Raw genomic sequence first — 27,800 nt, 5'->3', positions numbered from 1 at the left:
TGGCTATAACAGTCAAGTATTTCAAATGTACCCAGGTCACTGAGACTTTTTATAAGTCTCAAGACAAGGTACTGTAAAACTTTAAAAAACTTTATCTTTTTAACAAAGAAAGGGAGGAATTATCCCTGTATACATTATTTAAATCTCATTTTTTATTTTTAAAATTTTAAAATTTGGATGTCAAACTTACTAAATGCCTTATAGCATTCTCAAACTAGACATATTCATGTCTAGGCAAAACAAAAAAGGATCTACTTATTGACATATGGCTTGATCCTAAACAGCTACCTTTATGGCATAGAGAAAAAGCTTGTGTTTTCTCCACAGAATGCTACAAAGTATGACAACTTCCAGAAAGGTTTGTATGCCAAGCTGACCTGTGAGTTAGCTGAGTGCCCTAACAGTGGGTACAAAAAAACTGATTTGGGATTATGATTTTAACCCTCCCTTGCTTGCCTGCCTTGGTCCCAAATTGGCCTTGCTTCAAGCTTTTAACTTTTGGAATAAAAACATTAGAAACTGTGAAATCTGACTTATAAAGATCAGTCATAAGAGGAGTTATAATGATTCTCCTCTTTCCTCCATTGTGACCAGTTACTCTAAATTCAATTTGGACTGGTCTAGTAATAATTCCAATACTAATGAAGATAGCTAAAAATCTTTATTAACTAGCAGAGTTAAATCTAGCCCTGCCTCCTCTTGTAAGGCGCTAGTGGCGGTTCTGTGATTCTCAAGCCCCCCCACACACACACACACCTGGAAGCTATTGTCTGAACCTGATGGTTGCTAATTTGCAACTGAATAGAGTACCTGGCCTTTCCCAAGAAAGTTTGTCATCCTGTTACAGTTCAACTGTTTTGGCTTTGTGTTTCAAGCAGGTCAACTACCCACAATGGTGTGCAGCCAGTATTCAGCTTCATCTTCAACATAGAGCAGTGGCAGAAATCCTTCGGCATCGAAACGTATTTAGTATATATTGTGGTTTGGTCTGATTTCGGGACTAGGTGTGCTATGAGGGCCTGACAGTCAATGACTGGCATATTTATAATAAAAAAATTGGAGGCCAAGGTCAATGCCCTTAAGAAGTAGTGCTGGCATTAGGGCAAGATGTTAAAAATATTAAGGTTAGGCTAGCTACTAAATGTCATGCTTCTTTCCAATATGTTTGTGTCACGCCATTACCTTATAATACAATCATTGATTGGGAAAAGACTAAAGCTCATTTGCAGGGAGTTTGGAGAGATTCTGATATCTCTCATGACTTGGTTCAGTTACAGGCAAAAATTTCAGATTTTAACAAAGGTCATTTGGACACTTAAAACATTGATGAATTGGCTACATTCTGGAACTTCGGGTAAAAACTAAAATTATAAAGGGGGAAAATGCCACCGCCACTCTAGTAGTGACTCACATTAGGCCTAAAAACCTGGAGGAGTCGTGAGAAAAAGAGTCTCAAGGAGACTCAGCCGGGCTGGTGAGATGGCTCAGTGGGTAAGAGCACCCGACTGCTCTTCCAAAGGTCTAGAGTTCAAATCCCAGCAACCACATGGTGGCTCACAACCATCCGCAACAAGATCTGGCGCCCTCTTCTGGAGTGTCTGAGGACAGCTAAAGTGTACTTACATATAATAAATAAATAAATCTTTAAAGGAGACTCAGCCTCCTAGAGTCCTGGCATTTCCAATCATCTATTACAGGAATCCTATCCGCATGTTAGTAATGCCTCCAACAGAGCCAAGCCCAGGGCAAAGCTTAGAGTAAAATACCTGTGGAAGTTACGTTCATATTCTAGTATTTACCAAGGCCTAGGAAATAGGGGGATTGTGGTATTGCTTTAGCAGAACACTCAAAAACAGGCTTTTCTGCTGGGCCCAAAGGAATCAGCATAATTGAGGATTTAGTGGAGAACCCCTGGTGGTGGGATGTAAATTTTGACTGGCCTTGCACCTGGCTTCCTCCTCAAGCTGCCTGGTCCCACCCCTGGACTAATGAAGGCAGTTCGGAAAAATCTGCGTCAGGTGCGGCCGCCAGCCACCACGGTTCCTGGGCAGGACAATAGAGCATAAATATATTTTGTGCCAGTCCAGCTAATTTTTATTAAATATTAAGGGTGGAGATGTTGGGGCCTTGATCAGAATAATTTGTCCTGGTCCCTGTTTCTCTCGCCCATCTATTCCCTTTCAGCCCTGCCTTTCAGGATGAACCCAGACTGAAGTGAGTTTTACTACAGGCAGAAACTCACAGTTGACTACTGTTTTAAATTACATTTTATTTGCTTATTTTATGTTACTAGGGCAGGGAAGGGGCTTTGTGCCTGCAGGGGTCTGAGGGCGGGGCAGGGGGCTTTGTGCCTGTGGGGGTCCGAGGACAGCTTGCACATACCTCTCTCCATCATGTGGGTCTAGGGAACTAAACTCAGGTCACTGGCTGGGTGGCAAGCACCTTTACCCACTGAGCCCTGTCATCAGCCCAGGCTGATGAACCTTACTGAGCTATGAGAAGAGAATAAACGAACCTACCAGATGTCTATCTGACACCTCCTCCTCCATCCCCGCAGGTCTCCACGTCAGCAGACTTAAGGGAACAAGAGAGAAAGCAGAGATCAGCGTCCACTGCACCTGAAAGCCTGGTGATAGATAGCCCCGGGTGGCACGGACTCATCCCACACGCCTTCGCACTTACACATGTGGGATGGTGGTTTTGAAAATATCCAACATGCAATTGCAGGTTTCATCCCAGACAGCAGGGCTGAACTTCTCTCCGTTGGATATCACTAGGTTCTCTAAGCAATTTGTACCTGATCGGGCCAACTGCTCATTATCTGCAAAATTCAACAGCATCTGTTGTTAAACTTTAACTATTGTCTTGATACCAACCAAACAGGATCTGGGTCTGATAGGTCCATGGTCTCTACCTGATACTGTGAGGTGGGGATTGTAGCTGGAGGCCTGCAAGCTTTAATGAAGCTAGGCTATGAAGAGTCAGCTGTTAGAGCTGAAGGATGCCACCCCAGGGGAATCTCTTCTGGCCTTCACAGACATTCGGCACACACATGGTGCACAGACATACATGTAGGAAGAATACCCATGCACATATAATTTAAAAAATAAAAAAAATTTTTTTAAGAAGTACAATGATTTAGTCAGTTTTGCTGAGGGGGAGGAGTGTTTTGTTACTTTAACTGGCTCACATACAGGAAACGGCATAAGATGCGTAAATTAGTGTTTCTGGGCTGGAGAGATGGCTCAGTGGTTAAGAGCACTGACTGCTCTTCTAGAGGTTCTGAGCTCAATTTCCAGCAACCACATGGTGGCTCACAACCATCTGTAATGGGATCCAATGCCCTCTTCTGGTTGTGTCTGAAGACAGCTACAGCGTATTCATAAACATAAATAAATAAATCTTAAAAAAATCAGCCCACCCCAAAGGGACCCTCCTCCTTTGGCCCAATTTGGGAAGGGTGAATTCAATAAAGTTTCTGGTTTGTTTTAAAAAAAAATTTAAAAAAAAAATAGTGTTTCTGATTTAATCACTAAGTACCTTTCCAATTTTTGCTCTCAAAATACTACAACTATTTGCTGCTTCCTTTAAAATGTGGTTACTTTCGCCAGAAGGGCAGTGGTGGCACAAACCTTTGACCCCAGCACCTGGAATGCAAAGGCAGGCGGATCTCTCTGTGACTCTGAGGCCAGTCTGGTCTACAAATCAAGTTCCAGCACAGCCAGGGCTACACAGAGAAGAAGGAAAAAAAGGAGTCACTTTTCAAAAAAATCTTAACTGAATTTAACTTTGCCCTAGGCCAAAATGGGATCCAGGTCTGAGGGATACATGTTTTTTATCTGGTATACACTAACATGAACACATAACCACAAAAAAGATGTCCATTGATGTAGCTGGTGATGGTAACTCCAAAAGTACTTTAAAAAAATAGTTTACAGCCAGGTGTGGTGGCACACGCCTTTAATCCCAGCACTCAAGAGGCAGAGGCAGATGGATTTCTGAGTTCGAGGCCAGCCTGGTCTACAGAGTGAGTTCCAGGACAGCCAGGGCTATACAGAGAAATCCTAACTCGAAACCCCCACCCCCCAAAAATAGTTTACTACAAAAAAATTACAAACACATAAACCTTGAAAGAAGTGAGTTGAGGGAATGGCTCATGGACACAGGGATAGACACATGGATGGACATACACAGGCTGGGAGGAGAGGAGGGAGGGAGGGAGGGAGAGAGGGAGAGAGGGAGAGAGGGAGGGAGGGAGGGGAATTTAAAAAAAAACAAACAAACTTTAAAGCACAAACGTGCAACTCACCTTTTAAAAAAAAACAACAAAATCCACCTTTAAACTGTGCTTTATAAACCAACCTGGGAAGGGACTGGTGGATAGGATTGTACACAGTGTCCCTTGGCAGAGCATGTATACTTTCATAGACAGAAAATTCCTCCTAAAGACTGTGTAAGAGGGAACGCTGTCCTTCCCTCCCCCCACTTAATGAATACCTTGTTTCACGCACCACTGCAGCTGTGCAAACACATCAGAGAGAAGCACTTCATTCAAAGCCTCGTAGAACTGGGTGAATACGTCACAAATAGCGTATAGTGCATGATTGCAAGTGGTCGTCATCCACTCTGATTTCTGAAAGAAAAAGAAAGGTGAATCTTCAAAACCATCATCGCTAGGGTAAGATGGCTACTTCTGTAAGCCAGACTGTCTTTTACAGTAAGCATCAACATCTCAAAACTGACTGCATCTGCTTACTCAGAACCACTAGCTCCACGGTCAGATAATACAGAAACAGTCAGGTGTGTGAGAAAACGTCCACCACCATGACATTCATACTCTGAAAACTGCATGGTGTGACAGGCTGCACTGTGGACTCACAAATATTAAACTGTCCCTTAAAATAATATGGGAAAATAAAGACAACTGCTTACGGGCTAGAGATGGCTCAGCAGGAGAGAGCAACCACGAGGGCTGGAGTTCAGATCTCACAGCCTTGGAACACTCTTACCATCCCAGGCACCAGTTGCCCCGTGTGTGTGGGAAGGGCTGACGGCAATATGGCACTGGGGCTTGCCACGTGGAGAAAATGAGAGCCTCACATTCACCAAGAGATCTTGACTCAAAGTAATAGTGGAATATAAAAGAGGAGGTCACTCAACACCTTATCCTGGCCTATGTGTGCATGCGTGCTCTCTCTTTCTCTTTCTCTGTCTCTGTCTCTGTCTCTGCCTCTCTCTCTCTCTCTCTCTCTCTCTCTCTCTCTCTCTCTCTCTCTCTCTCACACACACACACACACACACACACACACACACTTTCAAAAAAAATGATGGCATAAAAGTACCAGAGAAATATAAAAATGATTACACAATCACAGAAAAGGAAAGTGTCACTAAACATGGTTCTCAAAATAAAAGCCAGAAGGAAAAGAAACTGAAGACCTGGTAACTTAGCGTAAAGAAAGAGCAGCACAGGTGCTGGCCAACAGGGTCCAAGCCCTGACCAAGAAGCCATTTGCAACGGACAGTTGCCTGGAAAAGGGAGATCTCCTCAATCTCAACAGAGGGATACAGGGTATAGGAGTTACGTGTCTGTGTGTGTACGTGTGTGTGGGCGTGTCTGTGTGTCTGTGTCTCTGTGTGTATATGTGCGTGTGTGTCTGTGTGTGTGTGTGTATCTGTGTGTGTGTGTGTGTCTGTGTGTCTCTGTGTCTGTGTGTGTGTCTGTGTGTATGTGCGTGTGTTTCTGTGTGTGTCTGTGCGTGTGTGTGTGTGTTTTAAGACAAAGAGAAAGAACAAAGTCAGGTATGCAGGGAGAATGTGGGAACAGTTAGAGGAGGGAAAACCACTGTGAGGCAGAAGCAGGCAGAATTTTGAGAGTTTGAGGCCAACCTGATCTACATATGGAGTTCCAGAACAGCCAGGGCTGTTACACAGAAAAAACAAAAACAAAAAACAAACAACCCTGTCTCAAAAGCACCCTCCCCATGTCCCCCCATCCCCCCAAAAAAACTAAATAAAAAGAAAAGATACCAATGAAAAAGTAAGACCACAAAGTGACCTTCAGGTCCATACAGGCTAGAGGGTGACACTGTGTCTCAAACCAAACACAAATGAAAAACCAACCAAACCCAGCCCCTCAACAAACAGAAGAGGAAGCAACTGGGAAAAGCCAATGACACAGGACAAAAAGCCAGGTCCTAATAGGAAGACGTGGTGATCAGTGGTGGCAGCCAGCCAGCGCCTCTGCAGGTGCAGAACACTGAGGTAAATGAAAACAAAGGCTGGGTAGTGTGGGGAAATGGGAACGCCCACACTGCCCTGCAGATATGCAAGACGCTTGGTGTGTGGACATTAATGCACAAGTTAGGCCTCCCAGCTTTCTGTCCTCAAGAAATGAGAATCCGGGCTGGAGAGATGGCTCAGTGGTTAAGAGCACTGACTGCTCTTCCAAAGGTCCTGAGTTCAATTCCCAGCAACCACATGGTGGCTCACAACCATCCATAAAGAGATCTGATGTCCTCTTCTGGGGGTGTCTGAAAATAGATACAGTGTACTTACATAAAATAAATAAATATATTAAAAAAAAAAAAAAGAAAAAGAAAAAGAAATGAGAACCCAAGTATAAGGGATTTTAAGAAGGATCACTTCAGAGCTGACGAGGTGGTATAGCTGGGAAAATCCTTGCCCAGCAAGCATGAGGACTGAGTTCAATCCCCAGAAGCTGTGTAAAAAGCCATGCTGGGGGCTGGGGGTTACAGAAACAAAACCTGGCACTGGATTACATGTGTGTACCACATGCTTCCTGCATGCTAGCCAGGAACTTTTCTAAAATGAATATTTATCTATTTTATGATGAGGAAAAAATTTACTCTAACATTAAAGAACAAGACAAATTTCTACACTAGAACCTCAACTGTATAAACTGTTTAAGTAGGAAAACACAACATAGTGGTAGCCTCAGTTTCTATGTGATAGAGGTGTGAACTCTGTATGCAGAATATTTTATCTAGTGCATGTTATTTTTATGCTGGTGTGAGGGGTAAATGATGTTCCTGAAATAATACTTTAAATAAAGGGCCAGTCAGGTAGTGATGGCACACACTTGTGATTTCAGCACTTAGGAGGCAGAGGCAGGTGGATAGCTATGACTTTGAGGCCAGTGTGGTTTATGACTAAGTTCTAGGTCATACAGAGCTACACAGAGAAACTCTGTCATAAAAAGACAAAAAAAGGAAAAGAAAAGAAGATGGGCTGTGCTTGCCTTATCCATGCATCTCTGCCGTTGCTCTCGGTCCACTATGAGACCTGCAAGACCAGGTCAGAGTGAGGCACACACAAGAAGAGCAGCCACAAGCCTGCAGAGCTGGCAGGCAGTATCCGGGTCCAGGAGTGCAAACCATGAAGAACTTCCTCTCCCTTTTCCCACAAAGGGATCTCCCAGAACTAGCTGACACTGGCCTAAGATGGACAGTGCTTCTGTCGACTTGTAGAAGCATTTTAAATAGTTATTAAGTTGTTAAACCCCTGTTATCTGGCAAGACGACCCCAAGAAGGAGGCCAGCCAGGCCACGGGCCCATTACATCCACTCACAGGCCACACTGTAGACATGATATCCACTCACAGGCCACACTGTAGACATGATATCCACTCATAGGCCACACCGTAGACATCACCCACCTCTGACTGTTGCTCAGGGAGTTTCATGTTGTCAAAAATTCGAAACACGATTCTGAACAGGTCCTGCCACCAGTGCTTTGCAAAGGTGTGGCCATAGCTCTTCATAATCTCAAACATAACCGTGAGTCCCCTGGAGGAAAAATAAAGAAGAGCAGGGAGAAGGTGAGAAAGAAAAGGCCAAACTGAGATGGAGGCAAGGGTTGGGGGAGGGGAGGTTCGAGCCTGGGGGTGGGGAGGTGTGAACCTGGGGTGGGGAGGTATGAGCCTGGGGGTGGGGCAAGAAGCATCTCATTTTAGTAACACTGATGTCCAGCTGCCCTGGGGATCCAGTTACCTTGTTCGTACATCTAACTTGCATCTGTTAATGATACAGGAGAGCTCAAACAGGATGGGAAACCAGCCTCTGACCCAGACTCTGTCACCAGGAGCCACATTCATGTCATCGCTTGTGTACTCTTGCAGTACCTGAAATGGAAATAATGTTTCAGATGTAGCATAAGCAAGCAGGAGGGATCAGAAAAGCAGCCACAGAAAGACTGAGGCTCCAGACAATCTTTTCCTAAACTCTCTTCAGCAGTCTAGAAGGGGAAGTCCCAGAGACTGAGAGAGACGTTCCCCTGCCCACTGAAGGTGTCATCCCCATGAACCTACAGACCAGAGTGGGGCAGCTCACAAGAGCACTGGGGCAGAGAGTGAGTGTTACATTAAGAAACATGCTAATGGGCTGGAGAGATGGCTCAGTGGTTAAGAGCACTGACTGCTCTTCCAGAGGTCCTGAGTTCAATTCCCAGCAACCACATGGTGGCTCACAATCTTCTGTAATGGGAACTGATGCCCTCTTCTGGGGTATCTGAAGATAGCTACAGTGTACTCATAATTATAAAATAAATTAAAAAGAAAAAAGAAACATGTGTTTCCAGAAATCACTGCAACATAGTACTAAATAGCAGCTGCTACTAGCTACAAAGTGCTTGCTATGTGCCCATTTTACTGACAAGCTGCCTGACGCTTAAGTCGTTGTCCATTATGTAGCCCATTTTACTGACAAGCTGCCTGACGCTTAAGTCGTTGTCCATTATGTAGCCCGGCTGGGGAGGATTTCCACAGCCCGGTGCAAAGGTCCACCACATCAGCTAGGATGCCTGTGTTCCCATCATTTCAATGCTTTGGAACCAACCCTTAATTGTTCCCTGGTATTACCTGGAAAGATGAGACATATAAGAAAAACCCAAACTCCTCTAGAAGCAAACAGAAGACATCTTCTTCCCTTTCCTTCCTTAGAGAGGGGGGTTCAGAGTGGGCTCTGTTGCATGCAAAGTTCTGTCACAAAGCTCTATGACCAATCCACAGATGCAATTTGGAACTGTGACTTCTCAATGTGTCAGTGGCAAATGTCATTTCTTAAAAGGGAGACTTTCTTTTTTGTTTTTGAGAAAAGGTCTCATTATATAACTCTGGCTGTCCTGGAACTCACTCTTTAGACCAGGCTGACCTCAAACTCTCAGAGATCCCCCTGCCTCTGCCTTCTGAGTGCTGACATTAAGGGTGTGCACCTCCATTCCTGGTCCCTATGGTTAATGTTATGTCTGTGGAGTGTGCACTGAGTATGAGCTTGCAGAGACCAGAAGCTGTTTGATCCTCTGCAGCAGGAGTTACAGGCAGCTGAGAGCCATAGAATGTGGGTGATGCTGGGACCAAACTCAGGTCCTCCGAAAGACAGCAAATGCTCTTCTCCACCACATCACCAAAGCCCGACTGTTTCCTCTCCTTCATAAGGAACATCGAGCTTCTTGACCTTTCTGCCTAAATGCGACAGCTAGGACACTGTTAGCTCTTAGGAGGACAGTCTGCAGAAAACAGCTCAGTATGAACAACTGCCAGCTGTAATGGTAACTGCCTGGAATCCCAGCACTCAGCAGACTGAGGCAGGAGGATTGCCTTAAGTTTGAGGCAGGCATACCCAGTACCAGTAGAAAGAGCTTTCTCTGTAGTTTTGACCCCATGACTTTCTGGCCCACCCAAAGAAGCAAGGATGGGAGACATACCCGAGGCCTCTCTGAGACATATTTCCCACAGAAGCGGATGAGCCGGATGGCCTCCATGCTGGTGTCAGGGAAAGCTGCATTGCAGGCGAACTCAGACAAGCACTTCACAGCATCCTGGAAGGAGTCGATGGCTGCAGGGAAGTGGTGCTGGAAGATGGTTGCTGGGAAGACAAGAGGCAGCAAGGTTTGGAAATGGAGGACCGGGACAACTGCCTTCATGAATCCAATCACACCAGAGCTGCTGGACAAGGCTTCTCACAGCTGACATACTTCCTTTGTGCCTCAGTTTCCTCTTTGATAAAATGGAGGAAACAAAATCTTAGTAGTTCTATTTACAACATCCACGAATTCAACTATGGAATATTAAAACATCTGCTCGCAGGGGAGAGAGAGGCTTCCTGTGAGTCTGTTGTCCTCATCAACCAGTGACCTTGTCCGTGTTCTTGATGCCTTGAGTAACAGGCACTAAGCCAGCAGTCAATAGCACCGCACCTCCTGTCTGCAGCAAGCTTGTCTTTCTATACAGGACACATCAATACATACTCTGGACTCAGCCTCGTGCAATCACCAACAGAAAGCATGAAAAAATGAAAACCATGGCATGTGGCAGACTGCAGATAGGACCTCGGCATGCCGAGGTGGGAGAGCCACCTTGGTCTACCTCAGCTCAGAGCACATCGTGGAGACTTGGGTTTTCTGCTGTTCTACATACTTCTGTGTTCTCAAAAGCAGAGGGAGAGCTGTGGGGTTAGGGTTACCTTGTGGTGAGCTGGCAGCTCCAGACATGAGACTCGCTATGATTGAGAACTGACTGTATCTCAGTCACTAGACTGCTGTAAAGATGAACACACACCAAGTGCTCTCCCTCTGCCCGGCATGTTTATCATTAACCCAGCTCTTTATCCCGTACCGCAGAGCCTGGGCGAGGAAGCCTCACAACAGGGACATGGACAACTAAGAAGAGTTGCCTGCTAGACACAGGAGGGGACAGAGACACTTACAGACAATGTGGCCTGTGGTTTGGAAGGCCAGCTCCACAATGTTCCCATCGTGGTCAGAGGCAGCCTGGTGGAATACGGCAAAGATGTTCTTCCAGCCTGAGCGGATGTTGGCTGCCTGGGAGCTCACCATCTGAGCGATGCATCGGATCACCATGTCCCGGATGGTCGGGGACCTGGCAAGAGGTGGGAAGGGGAAGGTAGAGATGCTCTGCCCCTTCAGCACATGAGAAAACTAGGTTTGAAAGCACATCATAATGCATACTGGCTTAGCTCAGCTTTCCTGTCCCACTCTGCAATCAGGGTGACCACCATGCAACCAACCGTAAGGTTAAGGAGAAAGAGACAGAATCGTGGAATGGAGGAACCTGGATTTATAAGGATCTGGGCTGTGGAGCCAGAGTTGGGGCTATCTCTGACGTCTTGCTCAAAAATACACTGCCTGTGACTGAAGCCACTCTGTCGGCTTTTCTGCCCTGCCCTCATTTCAGTCAGTCACCATGCTACCAAATCTTTGAGGCAAGGTATATGTTCATGCTAAACACACACAGGATTGGAGATACAATATTTTAAATTTAATTGTACATGATGATAGGATAAATGGCTCAATCCCTGCCAAAGAAGCAAGGTTAGCCACATACCGCCCGAGTACTCACGGCAGGTGCACATGCATGCCTGCAGCAAGGTTAGCCACATACCGCCCGAGTACTCACAGCAGGTGCACATGCACGCCTGCAAAGCTAAGAAGGCACACAGCCATGGGCAAACTCTGCTCTCTCACATGTGGGAAGGCAGGCTGCACAGGCTGGTGTTCACTGAGCACATGGCAGTCACTCGGAGAAGGCAGAGAGAAAGCCCACAAAGTAAAGATGTGGCCGCAGCAAAGAAGGGCCGACTTCCTATACAGCCAACCTCAAAACCTCATAAAACAACATTCCTGGTTGTTTTCTACACGGAATTTTCAAATTTCTTGGAGATGTGTATGTATATACATATTTATACATGCACACACATATATGTACATATATCTGGGGGGGGGATAGGGATTGAACTAGGACTGCAGATATTCTATGCAGAGGCTAAAATAATCCCAATTCCTTGAACTATATATTTATAAAAGGAGGTTGGTTTGTTTGATTTTTTTGTTTGTATGGGTTTTTTTTTTTTGGGGGGGGGGCAGGGTTTCTCTGTATAGCCCTGGCTGTCCTGGAACTCTGTAGACCAGGCTGACCTCAAACTCAGAAATTCTCCTGCCTCTGCCTCTGCCTCTGCCTCTGCTGGGATTAAAGGTGTATACCACCACTGCCCGGCAATAAAAGGAGTTTTTAATCCATTTGTTCAACACTACCACCAAGAAGACAGAAGAGAATTCATCCTATGGTTAGTGGTGGGAGAGACTTTTAGACACTGACAGGGAATGAGACCCAGGGTCTTCACAATAATATGTACTACCTGTTTTTCTTCATAATATGTTCAAATGGCCTCAGAAAATCCTTTTGAAATCGGAAGTTGGCTAATTCTCCCTTCTCCAGAAACTTCATGGAGAGCTGCCGCAGAGAGTCCACAGCAAAGATGGCTACATCTTCATTGGGATTGCAGCCGACCTGGCGGAACAGGAAGTAAAGCAGGTTCAGCACAACAACAAAGGCAGGCAGCCCTGCAGTCTCTGCGGGAGGCTCATCTACAGGCAGAAGATGCTACTTCCTGGCTGAGAGACTGGCAAGCCCCCTGCCTCCTTCTGGGCTGGGATTCCAAGTGTGCACCGCATGCCAGCAGGTGCTTGTTCTTTCTCTCCTTTTAGGTACTTGTTATTTTGGGTATGTATGTGGTATATGCAATTCACGTGTGAATGGTTGTATGCAGTACATGTGGAGGGGAGATGTTGAAGTTGGGTGTGTTCTTCTACTGTTTTCCACCTTACTGTCTGAGCCACAGTTGCTCACTAATCCTGAACCCACTGATGGGTTACAACGGCTGGCCAGTGAGCTCTAAGGAGCTGAGCTCTGCCACTCCCTGGGGTTACAGACTGCACTCACTGCCTAGTCCAGTCTCTAGCGGGGCTCTCAGGATCAAATGCAGGCGCTCGTGCTTGCAAGGCAAGAAGGCAGGAAGTCTAGACTGAGTCCTGGCTCCACCCTCTGAACAGAATGAACCCTTGAGGAGAGAAGTGAAGCCATGCTGGCCCACACCAGCAGCTGTTTTAGAATGGCTGTCCTGATGTCTTCTAGCTTGTCTCTGACTTACAAACAAGTGACAGTTTTAAGAGTAGCAATGGGGGCCTGTGTGTAAGGAATTCTGATGCTCAACTGTGTGAGCGTGGCTTCACCATGGGACATAGGAGGGGGCCATAGGGCTCCCCATGCCACCAAGCGCCAGCAGGGTGTCCAGCCACTACATTTAAAACAGAGTAGCAATAATCTGTGCAGGTTGGCTGTGCATGGTGGTGCGTGCACTTAAACCCAACACTTGGGAGAGAAAGACAGGAGGATCTTGTGGGAGTTTGAAGTCTACCTGATCTACATAATGAGATCCCGGACAGGCAGAGGAGATACATAGTGAAACTGCCTCAAAGACCTTAAAAAGAAAGAGATGAAAAGAAGAAGCAGGGAGGGGTCGTGTATCCAGGCTGGCCTAGAATCTTCCCCACAGCCACTGATGACTGTCGGTTCCATGGCTGTTTACAGGCATACACCACCATGTCTGTGCTGGGGACTGAACTCAGGACTTTGTGAATGGTAGGCAACTCTATTAACTAAGCTATAGTCCCAGCCACGGATATGGGTTAGTATAGTATTTATTTTATTTTTATTTATTTTATATATGTGAGTACACTGTCATTCTTTTCAGGCACACCAGAAGAGGGCATCAGATCCTATTACAGATGGCTGTGAACCACCATGTGGTTGCTAGGAATTGAACTCAGGATCTCTGGAAGAGCAGTCAATGCTCTTAATTAACCATTTAGCCATCTCTCTAGCCCACCACTGGACTTTTTAATTCATTCTACTTGACTCCTATCCAAATATAAGCACAACATTGTTCCTATCAAATTGTCCATGATTTCACAGGGAAAAATGAATGGATGACAACCCCCTGAAATGGGGCCAACTCTTCCCATTACATCCTTTTAGAACTTAGCACCTGCTGAAAGAGAGCAGGTGCTAACGTGGTCTTTAGATGCTGGCCATCACCTTATTGAAGTGATCTCCAATGACATGCCATATCCGAGACCACTGCAGCCGGATCCGGTTCATGTTGTAGTATGATATCTCCACAATCTTCTGCAGGCTGAACATTCGAGGGTGGTGGGGAGAAGCCAGCTCATCCATGGACACAGCACATAGCCAACGGACAAAGTCAACTACAGGAGAGAGACAGGGACACATGGGAAGCTCAGCTAGAGACAGTCACAGAAGTACAATGGGAGGGAGGCATACATTGTTGGCACAAAAGTCAAGATACATACCTATTGCATTTCCATCCAGTCTGGTAGAGCCAGTAAAAATTCTAGGGGGGAAAATTGAAATTTCTCAAGTACTCAGAAAAGGCAAAGAAGAGACATTAACAGTGGCCACACCCAGAGGCTACCAAGTGATGCCAGGCACAGTCAGTGCAGCATCACTGCAGAACACAGTCATCACCTGTCAACGGCGACAACCACACTCTGTGAGCTCGTTTCACCAACCGACTCCTGGAAGCTGGCCATCTGTCTTTTGTCCACACCACCACTCACCAAGTTACCTAAAACATAACACACAAAATCAGCAGGACTCCAGGCACATCGAGTACTTGGAACAAAGTACCCAGGCTGAGCACAGTGGTGCACACTTATATTCCCAACACTCAGGAGGCAGAGGCATAAGGATCAGAAGTTCAAGGCCAGCCTCTGCTACAACATAGTAAGTCTGAGGCCAACTTGGGCTATGGGAAACTTTACCTCAAAAAAGCAAATCACACAAACAATAGGAAGTGGCTGTGAATGAGAGCCCAGAAGCAAGTGAAACAGAACTAAGAACAGACACAGTCCACTGCGGCCAGAGTAACGAGCTGACACCCTGGGACTAACACAGAGCCTTCCTACACTCTCTCGCCTGCAGGCCATCTCCCAATGCTTAGGAAACAAACCTGAAGCAAGTGAGTAGCCTAGGGCTCCAAGAACACAGAGGCTCCTCTGCTGGACACTGGTGAGCTGGGCAGGACTTCACTGCCATCATCATCAGGGTACACAGAAGCAGGTGCTGTCACTGCCCGTGTCCCCAGAACTTGAACTTCACTGTACTTGCACCCAGTAGCCTAGGCTACCTCCCTGCATGTGACTCTGTCACGTGACTTTGCCTGTGATTCAGTTTCCTCAGTTCATACAATGGGCAGGTAGCAGTCCTCATCTCATTGGGTCATTCTGAGGCTCAAATGAGCTCAGATATATAAACTGGGTCCTCAAAATGTGGCCTGGCACACTTGCTTGCCATATTGACTCACAGCAGAGGTGGGAACAACTATTTACTCTGAGACTACAGATGAAATGTGGAGACGATCCAACCTTTCCAGAGAGACACAGGCAGGACAGTGAAGCCCCTACTGCAAGGGGCCTCACTCAGCATGGCCCCGTGTGGAAAAGGAACAGGACCCACCATGCTCACATTGGGAAAACAGACAGCTGAAGCAGCATGCCCATGGGACTGACAGACATGCTATCAGCTGCACAAGAAGGAAGAGGATGCAGCACAGGACAGTCCTGGTGTGACAAGAAGAGCCTTATCACTGTTAACTTGTGATTCTGTGCTGGCCAGCTGGGGCTGGTATCTTACCGAGGCCAAGACCCATGAATTCTTCTCCTGCCAGACTGTGGCCCTTCAGGCTACCTTCTCGTTCCCGCCCAGAGCCAGAGAGGTAGCGAGTCTTCACCCCAGTTCCTATCAGTTGAGCAAGTTCCAGCTGGCTGATGCACTTCAAGATCTACGAGAGAGAAGGCATAAGACGTGGAGTGACAGAAAGGATGCTGCAATCTTCTGTCAGTCACTGTTTTCAGGAACATGCAGATTTTACACTAAGAATAAAACTTGATCCAGGCAGTGGTGGCACATGCCTTTAATCCCAGCACTCAGGAGGCAGAGGAAGGTAGATGAATCTCTGAGTTTGAGGACAGCTTGGTCTACAGAGTTCCAGGATAGCTAGGGCTACACAGAGAAACCTGTTGCAAACAAACATGAACAATAAATAGGAGAACTGGTAAGCTGGGTTCTGCACATACAAAACTACACGTATATTTGATCAAGAAAGACACCGATTGGAGCAGGGCTCGATTTTCCATGCGCTCAGACTGGTTCCTGCTCCCCAGCTCTCTTCCTCAGACGGTGCACACACAGCCTTCCTGGCCTCCGAACTTCCTTCCCCTTGCTGTCTCTTTCTCTCTGGCCTGGGGTCCGTGCGTTTCTGTTCTTTATGTCTGGAATGCTACTTCCCCGCTCACTCCTTCAGCTGCGACCAGATGTGTGCCTCTTACCAAGATGACTTTCTTAAACCCCTCATGAGCACTCTCCCAACACTACTCCAAGTTGTGCTCATTGCTATCTGTTACTGGGCCATGTGTTCACTGATCTGTTCTCTGCCATCAGTGTAGAAAGGGCATCAGTGTAGAAGAACTCTGTCTTCATGGGCAGATTGCAGATTCATGAGGTAAAGGAAGGCTTCACTTTACCAAGCATAGGAGTAGAGAGAAAGGAGTCAGATGCCTAGAGCCATCTTGAAAAAAGGCAGAGATGCATACCTCATGCCAGGAGTTGCCAAGGTAGTTGCCATCGGTGTGAGCCACAGTGATGAGTGTCTTTATGGTGTCGATGTTTTTCTGCTTCATTTCTGTGATGCTGGAGCTGGCTGTCAGCAGGGAAAAGCGAGCAAGGGCCTGAACATAGGCATCTCGTTCCAGCTGAAAGAGAAGCCCAAGGAGCGCTGTGACTCCACCCACAATGTGGCCACTCATCTGGTGGGCTGGTGCACCGAGCTTCTCTGCTATTTCCAAATGTGCACAGTAGGCTTTTGGTGCTCCAGGGTCCAGCCACCCCATGCGGGCATGCTTCCACCACTGGACCACCTGAGGCTCGCTGTGCACAACTACACTTGAGAACTAGCCCTCTGCAGTGACCTCAACCTTACACTGTCTATCTCTCCTGTGTTCCAATGTCTCTGCTGGATGGCAAGACTATGGAATAAGTGCTAACATTTACAGCAGTCCTGTAAGGGAGGTATAAACTTTGAGTTTATAGGGCCAACACCATCAGGCTAGAGAAGTACCAGAGTGGACTTTGAGATCCTGGCTTCAGAACCTTCAGAACCATCAAAAGAAAGATGGATGGGGACAGAAGACTGAAGTTTTCTGAACAAACTAATGGGCAGAGTCTCACTGATCTAGAAGCAAGGAGTAGGAAGGACCAACCTTGTCACTGCAAAACAGCTCAAAGACTGCATTGATTTGTTTAACATTTCAAACAAGGATTCAAACAAGGTTTATAGAAACATCAATGCTGCATTCAACCATCTCCTTTCCCAGAGCAGGGTGAGAGCCAGAGATCTCATAGAAACAATGAGTTACACAAAGCAGCAGCCACTGTGGAAATGCTGAGATGAAACAGAGGGCTTCAGCCAGCTGACCACACCACACACTTTTGGAGGGAGCTATGGCCTCAGCCAGACACATAAGCATCGGGGCAAGTCAATGTAGCAGGTAGACAAAGAGGCTTTTCTGTCATTGCTAGTCAGTTTTAATCTAGACCCTCAGGATTCTCCCCAGCGGAGCCACTGTTAGCACAAAGCCATGGGTTGTTTCTCAGTGGGAATAAGTGGTTGGCTGAAACATTGGTCAACTGGAAATTACTGGTAGTTTTAAAGCTTTAATACTATAAAGACACACGCGTTCACTTCTACCTACCTGCATTCCAAAGATGCAAGCAATGCGGACTGCACACCTGATGCCTTCCAAACACAGGGAGGCCACCTCTGTGTCGTCACAGTTCTGCAGGCCAATGCTATAGGCTGCCAGCAGTGGTGTCCACACCAGCTGCGGAGGAAGCAAGTTTCAGTAACACCCAGAATTTCAGCATGGCAAAGAGCACTCAGAGTACACCGTGTCCATTACAGGAACGGCCAAGATGCCAAGTCCACTGCAGCCTGACTTCCATCTACTCCATTCACAATATGAAACAGTTCTTATACGCTATGGTCACTATAGATGTACTATTTACTAAATGGGCAGTTAACATTTGCATCTATAGCACACCTTACTAGTATCTCAAAGATGGTCTCTTTCTCTGCTGGGCGTATTTAGAGATTGAGATCAGGTTTGTTTTGGTTTGTTTTGGTTTTTGGTTTTTGGTTTTTTGAGACAGGTTTCTTTGTGTAGCCCTGCTGTCCTGGAACTTACTCTGTAGACCAGGCTGGCTTCGAACTCAGAAATCCGCCTGCCTCTGCCTCCCAAGTGCTGGGATTAAAGGCGAGCACCACCACTGCCTGGCTTTTTGGTTTTTAAGATTTATTTCATGTACATAAGTGTTTTGTTTATATGTATGTCTGTGTCCTGTTAATGCCTAGTGACCACTGAGGTAGAAGACAGTATCATATTCCCCTGAATCAGGAGCTGTAGATGGCTGTTAGGAACAGACTCTGCCCTTCTCTGCAAGAGCAGCCAGTGCACTTAAGTGCTGAGCCATTGCATCGGTCCCATAAGAGTCAGTTCTCTACACAGCCAGAAACAATCAGAAGCTGGCAAGCAGACTAAGCACGTGAGTGAGCTGCCTTTAATCAGTAAAACAACGTGGCTCTCTGTGAGTCACAACCACAAACAGTCCCAGGCCAGCCTGGTCTATGTAACAGTCTCAGGCCAGCCTGGCCTACATAACAGTCCCAGGCCAGTCAAGGACACATAGTGAGGCTCTGTCTCAAAAAAATAAAAGGAAATAAAAACAGAGGAAAAGGATGTTGGAGAATAGCTCAGTGGTAAACACATTTCTGCCATGCATGCCAGACAACACAAATCCAGTGCAGGGAGTTCCCATGGTGGAAGAAGAACGGACTCCAGCATATTGTGCTCTGACCTCCACAGGCAGGCTGGGGCAGACGCAAACACACATACCCTGTCTTAAAAGTTACATTACTTATTTACGTGTGTGTATGTCTTTTCTTGCACTTCATCTCACCTTGAAGCCAGTAGGGTGAGATGTCACCCTAAAGCTGGCCTGCAGGGCTGGGAGAAGGACCAGTGAGAAAGGGCATTTCTTCCAAGCCCGAGGACTGATATCAACCCTGGGACCCACAGGGTAAAGGAAGAGCGCTCATTCCTATCGGCTGCCTCCTCACCCCCATGCTGTGCACACCCACAACAAGTCATTCTATAAACAAAACGGCCCTCTCAGAGTGTTATTGCATCCCACCAAACCATCAAAGCGACTCTGTCCTCATCCCCACTGACAGAACATGAACAGACCCGACCAAGGTCACATGGCCACACAGCAGCAAGCCAAGATTCAATCTCAGACATCCAGACTGCAGAGGCCATGACTGAGCTGGCACCTACAGAAGTCAGACCCAGGTCTTTCCTCTCTGTTCTCTTGCACTTTACAGCAGGCCGCCTGCAGAACTTGGCTGGACGACACGCTAACTCCCTCCCTAGGACACTCACTTTGAACATCGGCCGGACATGGTCCAAGTGTGTGGCACTGGTAAACGGGGCTTTGGCGTGGCTCACGGCCTCCATCAGAGCTTTGGCTGTTTTAGCCATCTGCTCCATCTCCACATTGTACAGCAGCCGCCTCTGCTTTTCACTAGCTACACCTGGAAGGAAACAAGACACAAACACAGTGTTTGCCTAGGACAGGAACTGCCTCAAAAGCCTAGTTAACTCACAGATTCCTCAGTTATCTTGGTGAACTTGTGACAAATATTACCATTTTACAGATGAGGAGGAGGAGGAGGAGGAGGAAGGGCTAGGAGGGCTTCCTTACCCAGGGTGAGGGGGGTGGAGATGGGAGTAGGGGTGGGGGCTTGTAAGCAACACTCTAAGGCACTGCGTATGAGCTTTTCAGAGACTGACAGCATCACAGGGGCTCCCTGAGAGTCCTAGCCACAACCGACACAATCATCCTGAGTTAAAGTCTGGGGAAGGACAATTCTGGGAAGGACAGTTTAGCTAGTAGATTACATATTTTAAATCCTTTCTTGTTCTTAATTACAAATCTAGCAACAACTACTTATAAAGGAACCATATAATCATAATAGTTAATTTAATCATATTACTATTCAGTTATCTAGACATGCAAATTAAATTTATCACCAACAGCATACTTAATTATACTTTCTCGTGTACCCAAAAGGCAGAGGTGAGCTGGCCCCCCATACAAAGACCTACAAGAAACTGAGACCTGCTCTGGAGAGAACTGGTCTCCCCAGGGATGCGGGGTCAGCTCTGAAATCATGTACTTACAAGCAACACTGAATGGCCTCAGCAGGTGTGCTTATACAGCTGTGTGTTTTTATCTGTGTGTCTATGTAACAATAACAATTTAAAGAAAAAGAGGCCACAAATCTGAGAGGGAGTGAGGGGGAGGCACTGGAGGGGATGTAAGGAGGAAGGGAAGGGAAAATGATGTCATTTTATTTTAACGATGGGCAGGCACGCGGCAGGCAGGTACACGGCAGGCAGGTACACGGCAGGCAGGCAGGCAGGCAGGCCTTACTCTGCTTGGTGGATTTGGTCGCAATTGTGTGCTCCTTTGTCTCCTTCATCGCTATCTTCTTGCCCTCTATCTCGTCATAGATGCTGGACAGATATTCCTCGGGCAGATCTTTACTGTCGTTGATGCCCCGGTTCATTTTAATATACTGCTCTTTTGTCATCTTATTCTTTACCTGAAATTGAAAAAAAGAAAAGAAAAAAGAAAAAGAAACACATTTTTAAAACACTGAAATGCCCCAACAAATTCAGCCATGTGTGCAGCCGTGATATACAAACCACGGGGTGTTTTACCTGCGGGCTGTGCAGGTCTGTGGTCAGCATGATGATGGAGTATGCTAGAACATATGCAGTGTCCGCACTAGCAAACAGGGTTTGCCTGGAAGGGAAGAACTCAGGTAAGAGACACAGCCACACAGTGTGGCACCAGTGGAAATGGCACTAGAGGGGACACAGGCCACCGAGAGCAGGCCTGCTGAACGGTATGATGCAGAGCCAGGGAAGAGTCTCCTGAACAAGAATTATCTGTCCCCAACCTCCTTGTCTGTATTACAGGGACACAAATGAGTTTGCTGCAAAGTCTTATGTGGGATACAGCTTAGCAGAGCCTGGCACACAGTGAACAGACACTTTAGTGTCTCAGAGAATGGCAAGGACTAAACTCAAACCTCAAGCAGAGATTAAGTGCCACAAAAGGACAGCAGCTGCCACAGTGCTCACCCTTGGTTACATTCTATGTATCGTGCAGCAAACTTCTCCATTAACCGGTCAATCTTCTGTGCTTCCCCAGGCAGGCGGAAGCCCTCCAGGAATGTCCTCAAGGCTGAGACGAACTCTTTTTCACAGAAATCCAGTTGGTCCACATAGGCATACATCACCTCCTTGTTAAACCTCGTGCTATCTCCCAGAAACTCGCCAACCTGGGTCTGAAACACAAACGCACTCACATTTAGAAACTGCCAAATGTGGTCTGCAGCAAACACCACTGATGGGGGATGAGGTTGGCAGCAAATACCACTGATGGTGGATGAGGTTGGCAGTGAGTGAAAGATAAAGGCCCCAAGTGTCTACAGTGGCTGACTGCCTAGAAGCATGGCTTCCATATGCAGGACAGCCTGTCAGAGAGGGAAAGAGAAGGAAAAAACGAGGCCGACAGATGGAGGGGCAATAGACACACTCAGCCAGAGAGCAGCTTCTAGTAGTCCCTTGACCACCTTGGACTCTGACACTGTCCCTCAAAGCTGAGCGTGTTCTCCTCAAGGGAGAGCAAGGCTGCAGGGGTCAGGGTGCAGAGCAGTCTGCACTCAGGGCCAGGCAAGCTGGAGGAGTAAGCCAGTGAAATGCAACATCAGCCCACAGGGCAACATGCCATACCACACCCTGACTTACAGAATCCAGCCGCTCCTCCTGGTGCAGAAATTGGGCAATATCTTCTACAGCTGCTCCCAGCATGCCTTGCTCTTGGAGAAACTGGATTCCTCGCTTGGGCTTCTTATTGAAGCTATAATAAGGAGACAGAACACAGTAGTTTACTTAAAAACCTGGAGCAGAGAGAAAAGTAGCACCTGGGGAAAGCGGCCATAGAGCACCTTGAAGAAGCCATCACATGAGCCTTCGGTAAGTCAAGTGTTCATGGCTTCCTCAAATTCTACCATCAAGTTCCCCCACGTATTCATTATTTATGTACATGTGTGCACATGTGATTGAGTATGGAGATTAGAGGTCAGCTCCAAGATCTGATTCTCCAGGACCTTTAATCACCAAGGCTGGCAGCAGCACCATTACCCACTGAGCCATCTCACCAGCCCTGGTCTGGCTTTGGTTCAGGTTTTTTTGAGACGGGGTCTCACTTTGCAGCCTAGGTTGGCTTCAAATTCACAAAAATCTACCTGCCTCTGCTCTGGGGTGCTTGGATAAAGGCGTGTACCACTACACTTAGCCGTATATTTTGCTGAGACATGGTCCTTAGTACACCACCCAGGCTAGCCTTGGACCCAAGGAAATCCTCCTGCCGAAGTCTGCCATGTTCTGAGACCACAGTGCACCCCCGACCTTGGCAGCTCTTAATTTCTGGCCCTGCAACTGCAGACTTAGTTGCCTGTCACCCATGCCCATTGTCCCCACGTTTAACAGTAATGGAACTCTGGGAAGTGAGCGGGGCACAGAGCCACCTGGGATACAGGACCGTGGTAAGACAAAGTTCAAACCACAGGTGAGACAGCAGCAAGTAAGGGGATTTCTTTTCCTTAATTTGTTTTTATTTTATGTGCATTAGTGTTCTGCTTGCATATGTGTCTGTTAGATCCCTAGGAAGTGGAGTTACAGGGAGCCGGGAGACACCGTGTGGGTGCTAGGAATTGAACTCAGATTCTCTGGAAGAGCTGCCAATGCTCTTAACCACTGAGCCATGTCTCCAACCCCAAGTAAAGGGGACCTGTGAGTCAGACAGAGGTGGTCTTTCTGCTCCCCACGTTCCTCTAGCATGTGTGATGGCTGACGACACTGCCACAGTCATCTGAAATGACAGATGGACCACAGATGACCAGGAGCCATCTTATTAGCCTCAAATGACCACGCTGGCATCTCCATCCTTTGTTATATCTACAGTTTAGGTTTCTAGTAAAGAGAGGCAGACCTAACTAATGGGTAAGCTCAACATTCGCTAGCTCCTGCATGGGAGGGAGATACACAGGAGGGCCAGGACCATGAAGACACAAATGGGTAAGGACAGGAAAATGAGACTTGTGTAGCCAGAGTGGCTTTAGAAGCCTCTTGAGGAAGACTAGTGTGCCATGGCTGAGGGATTAAAATGAACAGAGAGCACTGAAAGAAGAGAGCTCTTTGCCATGGTGACCAGGGAACTGAAAATAGGACAGTGGGCCAGTACTGTCAGGGATAAGCGAGGGAAGGAGGCCAGCTCACAGCAAAGAACAGGAAGCCCACAGCGACTTTGGGCAGGGGAGCGGTGAGGCTCAGTTCCTGTTGTCAGGCTCGACCATCACTCACTCACTGTGCTCTTCAAAGTGAACTCAGGGAACCCAATGCCCCAGGGATGGTGAGCCAGGAACACAGCTCAGCACTTCTCTCAAAGCCTGAGTGCTTCGCTTCAACTGCTCGGGTGCCTGCTCCTTCCTCAAACATAAACAGCACAGAAGTGAAGTACTGAGGCACATGAAACACTAGGGAGAGGCAAAGGCCAAGCAATCACCACAGTGATGTCTTGTGATGTGCAGAACGCTTACGTCTCAAGCATGTATGTCCAAGTATGGTGAGGGCTACAAATTACAAGTGGCTGAGAAAAACCTACACAGCGGAAAACAAACAGGGTGAGCACTGACTTCCGTTCAGGGCACAGACATGTTCCAGGCAGTAGGAACACACTTTCTGCTTGTTTTGTCTGCACTTTGAGATTTTATTCATTGTTATTTTATGTGTATAGGTGTTCTGCTACATGTGTATCTGCAACACACATGCATGTAGTAACCCTCAGAGGCCAGAAGAGGGCATCAGACCCTCTGGGATGAGAGTTACAGGTGGTCTGCTGAGTACTGCCTAAGGAGAGGACCTCTGGAAGAGCAGTAGGTACTCTTCACCAATGAGCCATCTCTCCAGCCCATTTTATTTTTTTGGTGGTTTCTCAGAGTTCACAATGTAGCCCAATCTAGCTTTGAACTCAAGGCCATCCTCCTGTCTCAGCCTCCTAAAGGCTAGGATTACAAGCCTAAACCACTAAGCCTGGCTGTTTTCTAAAGTGTTTTTGTATCAGAACAGGAAATCAAGGCCTGCTGAGTTATACAAAGGCTTCTCCATCCAGAGCATCCCTCCTCTCAAGCACTGCCATGCTCTTCCCTGACTAGGGGACAGCAGGGCCCCTGCAGAGGTCCTTGACCTAGAGTCAGCCTCCCGGTGCTAGAGAAGACGTAGCTTTGCCATCAGCCCTGAGAGATGGAGAGATGGCCCGGCACAGCAGCCACACTCACAGCTCAATGCCATGCTCAATGATTTCCTTCTGTTGTTTGATGACCTCAAACTGCTCTGGGTCATCCTGAATGGCTGTCTGGGTCCCCGAGGACACTGTGGACTCCACGGATGTCACGCTGCACCGTCTTGCCATGTCAAGGCCTTTTCCGTCCCCCATTTCCTGATCTGGGAGCCTCTCCTGACCTGCAGTGACATAAAAGCAAACAAAACCAACTAAGCAGATGGAACAGATGTGGCTGAGCAGGCTCTGGCTTGGGTGCCCCTTCTTCACATCTAACAGCAGCAGCCTTGCACCCAAAGGGGCACAGGTGCCAAGACTGTCATTTAAATACATTTCTCAGCTTAACGCAGAAATTTATTTTACACAGAACTCAAACTAATTCTAAAATTCACAAGTAAAGAAAATGTAAAAACAAGGCATTTAAAACAAGCAGAAGGACTTGCTTTACCAAAATCCAAACTCCCAGCACTCTACATAGCTCAGAGTGTGGCATTTGCGCAAGCATGGACAAACGAGAGGATGAGAACAGGAAGACTCAGCCAAATTCCGAACCAGAACCGACTCAGGGGGTGGCAGGAATGAGATCAGAAACAGAAGTCCAGGCAGGGCCAGATCATGGCACAGAAGGGGAGGCCTGCAACATCTTCTTTCATGAAACTCTAACTTCAGGTTCCAAAACCCTCTTCTGTCTGCCATGGGAACCTACACTTAAGTGCATATACTCATACACAGATAGACAGATTTTTTTTTTTTAAGTCTGGCTCAGCAGTTAAGAGCAGTCAGTCACTGTACTTCCAGCGGTCCAGGTTTGAGTTCTTTATCAAGCAACTTACTCCAATTCAAGGGATCTGGCCTCGTATGACACCCACATACACATGACATACAGATACACAGAGAACAAAAATAAATCCTTAAAAATGAAAATGAATAAATGAGGGCTGGAGAGATGGTTCAGTGGTTAGAGCACTAGATGCTCTTGCAGAGGACCTGGGTTCAGTTCCCAGTACTCACATGGTGGCCCCTAACTTTCTGTAACTCCAGTTTCAGAGAATCTGACCACCTTCTCTGGCCTCCAAAGTGAGCAAAACACCCAAATACATAAAATAATAATAATAATCATAATGAAATAAACTAAATTCTTGGGCTAAGCAGCTCAGTGGTAAGTCACTTTACTAGCATACATGAGGTTCTAGGTTCACTCTTTAATACTACAAAAAATAAAACAACTTAGCCAGGCAGTGGTGGCACACGCCTTTAATCCCAGCTCTCGGGAGGCAGAGGTAGGTGAGCTCTCTCAAGGCTACACAGAGAGACCCTGTCTTGAAAAACAAAACAACAACCCACCCCCACCTTTCTCCCTCATGGGCTTTAGTCAGAGAACCGTATCACAGCTAAGGGAAGATAGACTAAACTCCCCAACATTCCACATGCATTGAAAGGCTCAAGCTTTACAGTAATGGCAGGCATTTAGGGAACGCAGCTGCCTGGCACAGCTCACTCACCCAGGGTAGCCTGGTGGTTGGGATTCACATACAGGTCCTTGCTCCACTCCACCATGCACTTGAGAATAGACACCAGACACTCCAGGCCTTTCTTCCTCAGGCTGAGCTCCTAGGAGTCCACAATGAAAAGCACAGACCTTTACACACATAACCACGGGCATGCCGGGGCTCCTGAGCCGTCGTGTGAAGCTTCCAGGAAATCACTAACATCCAGTACTACAGACAAATCCAGGGAGCTGTTATGCCTGCACGTGTTAGCGGAACATCAAAAAGCCTAGATATCCCTAATGGTGTGAGTCACTGTAAGTCCAGTGTGACACCTGAGTGACTTCCTATATCCCTGTGTGCACATCTGTGGATGCCAGAGGACAATCTGAGTACCATTTTCAAAACTGCCATTCACTTTCTTTGAGTCTCTCCTTGGCCTGGGGCTCACTAGTTAGGGTGCACTAGCTGGTCAGCAAACTTGAGGGATCTGCCTGCCTCCACCTCCCCAGCACGCAGGGGCTCTACCTGCCTAGCATCACACTCAGCTTTGTATGAGCTCTGAGGTCAATCGCAGGTCTTCATGCTTGCAGGGCAAGCACTTCACCAACAGCCATCTCTCCCACCCCATTAACTGAATTTTCAAGAGTTTAGGGCTGGCAAGATGCCCTAGTAATTAAAATTATTTGCTGTGCAATCATGAGAACCAGATTTGGACCTCAGCACCATTAACAAGCGGGGCATCCAGCTCATGCCTGTAACCCTGGCTTCATGAGGGCAAGACAAGAGGCTTGATGGATATGCTGGCTTCCTGCCTAGCCCAGAAAATGAGAGCCCCAGGTACAGGGAGAGGCCCCGCCTCAAAGAATAGGCAGAGTGTGATGCAGGAGAACAGCGGACAGGGAAAAAGGGAAAGAAGGAAAGAAAGATCTCGCCATTCACTACTTGTGGGATAAAATACCAGCAGGTAAGCAAAATAGGATCATTTAAATATTTAAAATATTTTAAATAACAAATTCTTACCTTTGATTTAGAAAAAAAAATCACTTATTTGGCACATGAATGATTCAGGTCAGGACATATATCCTAAAGACCAATAAGTGTATTTCATTTTAAGGGATACTACAGATAAATGAGAACACTAATCTTTCTTAAATAGGGTGTCAATATATAGGCCAGGCCTGCTTGGAAGTCATGGACCTCCTCCATCCTGAGAACTGGATGACAGGCTGGTGCCGCCTGTCACATAAATAAAACTCCTTATATTTAAAAAAAAATGAGCATAAGTTCTAAATGATCTAAAAAAACAAAACAAAACCCTACAAAGCCACTATTTAGACTCACAAGGCTTCAGGCAGCACAAATCCTCCTGTGGTCTAAGGACAGCTCTGGCCTTCCTCCAGGGAGAAGCCCAGATGCCAAGACTCTGCACATGGCCCTCGGCGACTGGGAACTGCTTGTCGAGGGTACGCTAGTGGGGGCGATCCCCTAGCACAGGCGACGTCCTTTCTGCAACACATCACCTCCCTTCACATCAAGAGAAGCTGTGTCTATGTCTTTTGTTCCCTAATATAGCCACAGACCTAGTGACAGCACATGATGGCTTTCCATGATGGTCACTGAAGTGAGTGACCTTTAAAGACTACCATGCGCTTCAGTGGTCTTACCTGTAGAGGTGTCATCCCCAGCTCATGTCCACTTCTTCCCTGAGCAATTTTGGATAAGTCATTTACTAGACGCTCAAAAATGTTAGCAGCATTTAGATCACAGTCGTAGTTGACATAAATATCCACAACACACTGGGCATCTGGGAAAATAACATACACATATTAGAAACTTGGGCAAAGACAAATGATTAGATTACCCCTCTCCCTCTCCCCCCCCCCCCC

General features: G+C 46.9%; 1 protein-coding gene across 2 annotated transcripts in view; it reads right to left on the bottom strand.

The window, feature by feature from the left end:
- Nucleotides 1-27,800, bottom strand: part of Arfgef2 (ADP ribosylation factor guanine nucleotide exchange factor 2) — an 87,729-nt gene that overhangs the window by 19,217 nt on the left and 40,712 nt on the right. For both annotated transcript variants that reach the window (XM_029535971.1, XM_021193209.2), the window contains 22 exons: nucleotides 27,579-27,718; nucleotides 25,927-26,035; nucleotides 24,423-24,606; nucleotides 21,832-21,943; nucleotides 21,163-21,368; nucleotides 20,737-20,821; nucleotides 20,447-20,618; nucleotides 19,393-19,544; nucleotides 17,647-17,775; nucleotides 16,489-16,647; nucleotides 15,530-15,677; nucleotides 14,363-14,462; nucleotides 14,188-14,228; nucleotides 13,913-14,082; nucleotides 12,174-12,325; nucleotides 10,725-10,897; nucleotides 9,724-9,884; nucleotides 8,013-8,143; nucleotides 7,679-7,808; nucleotides 4,498-4,633; nucleotides 2,683-2,821; nucleotides 2,520-2,574 (listed from right to left, as the gene is read on the bottom strand). In XM_029535971.1, the coding sequence (XP_029391831.1) occupies nucleotides 2,520-2,574; nucleotides 2,683-2,821; nucleotides 4,498-4,633; nucleotides 7,679-7,808; nucleotides 8,013-8,143; nucleotides 9,724-9,884; nucleotides 10,725-10,897; nucleotides 12,174-12,325; nucleotides 13,913-14,082; nucleotides 14,188-14,228; nucleotides 14,363-14,462; nucleotides 15,530-15,677; nucleotides 16,489-16,647; nucleotides 17,647-17,775; nucleotides 19,393-19,544; nucleotides 20,447-20,618; nucleotides 20,737-20,821; nucleotides 21,163-21,368; nucleotides 21,832-21,943; nucleotides 24,423-24,606; nucleotides 25,927-26,035; nucleotides 27,579-27,718 (2,984 nt within the window). The remainder of the gene's footprint in view (nucleotides 1-2,519; nucleotides 2,575-2,682; nucleotides 2,822-4,497; nucleotides 4,634-7,678; nucleotides 7,809-8,012; nucleotides 8,144-9,723; nucleotides 9,885-10,724; nucleotides 10,898-12,173; nucleotides 12,326-13,912; nucleotides 14,083-14,187; nucleotides 14,229-14,362; nucleotides 14,463-15,529; nucleotides 15,678-16,488; nucleotides 16,648-17,646; nucleotides 17,776-19,392; nucleotides 19,545-20,446; nucleotides 20,619-20,736; nucleotides 20,822-21,162; nucleotides 21,369-21,831; nucleotides 21,944-24,422; nucleotides 24,607-25,926; nucleotides 26,036-27,578; nucleotides 27,719-27,800) is intronic.

This window comes from Mus pahari, chromosome 3 (genome assembly GCF_900095145.1).
Source record: "Mus pahari chromosome 3, PAHARI_EIJ_v1.1, whole genome shotgun sequence".
Classification (NCBI taxonomy): domain Eukaryota; kingdom Metazoa; phylum Chordata; class Mammalia; order Rodentia; family Muridae; genus Mus; species Mus pahari.
The sequence above is the reverse complement of the archived record's forward strand: the minus strand, read 5'-3'. Positions and strand labels throughout refer to the sequence as shown.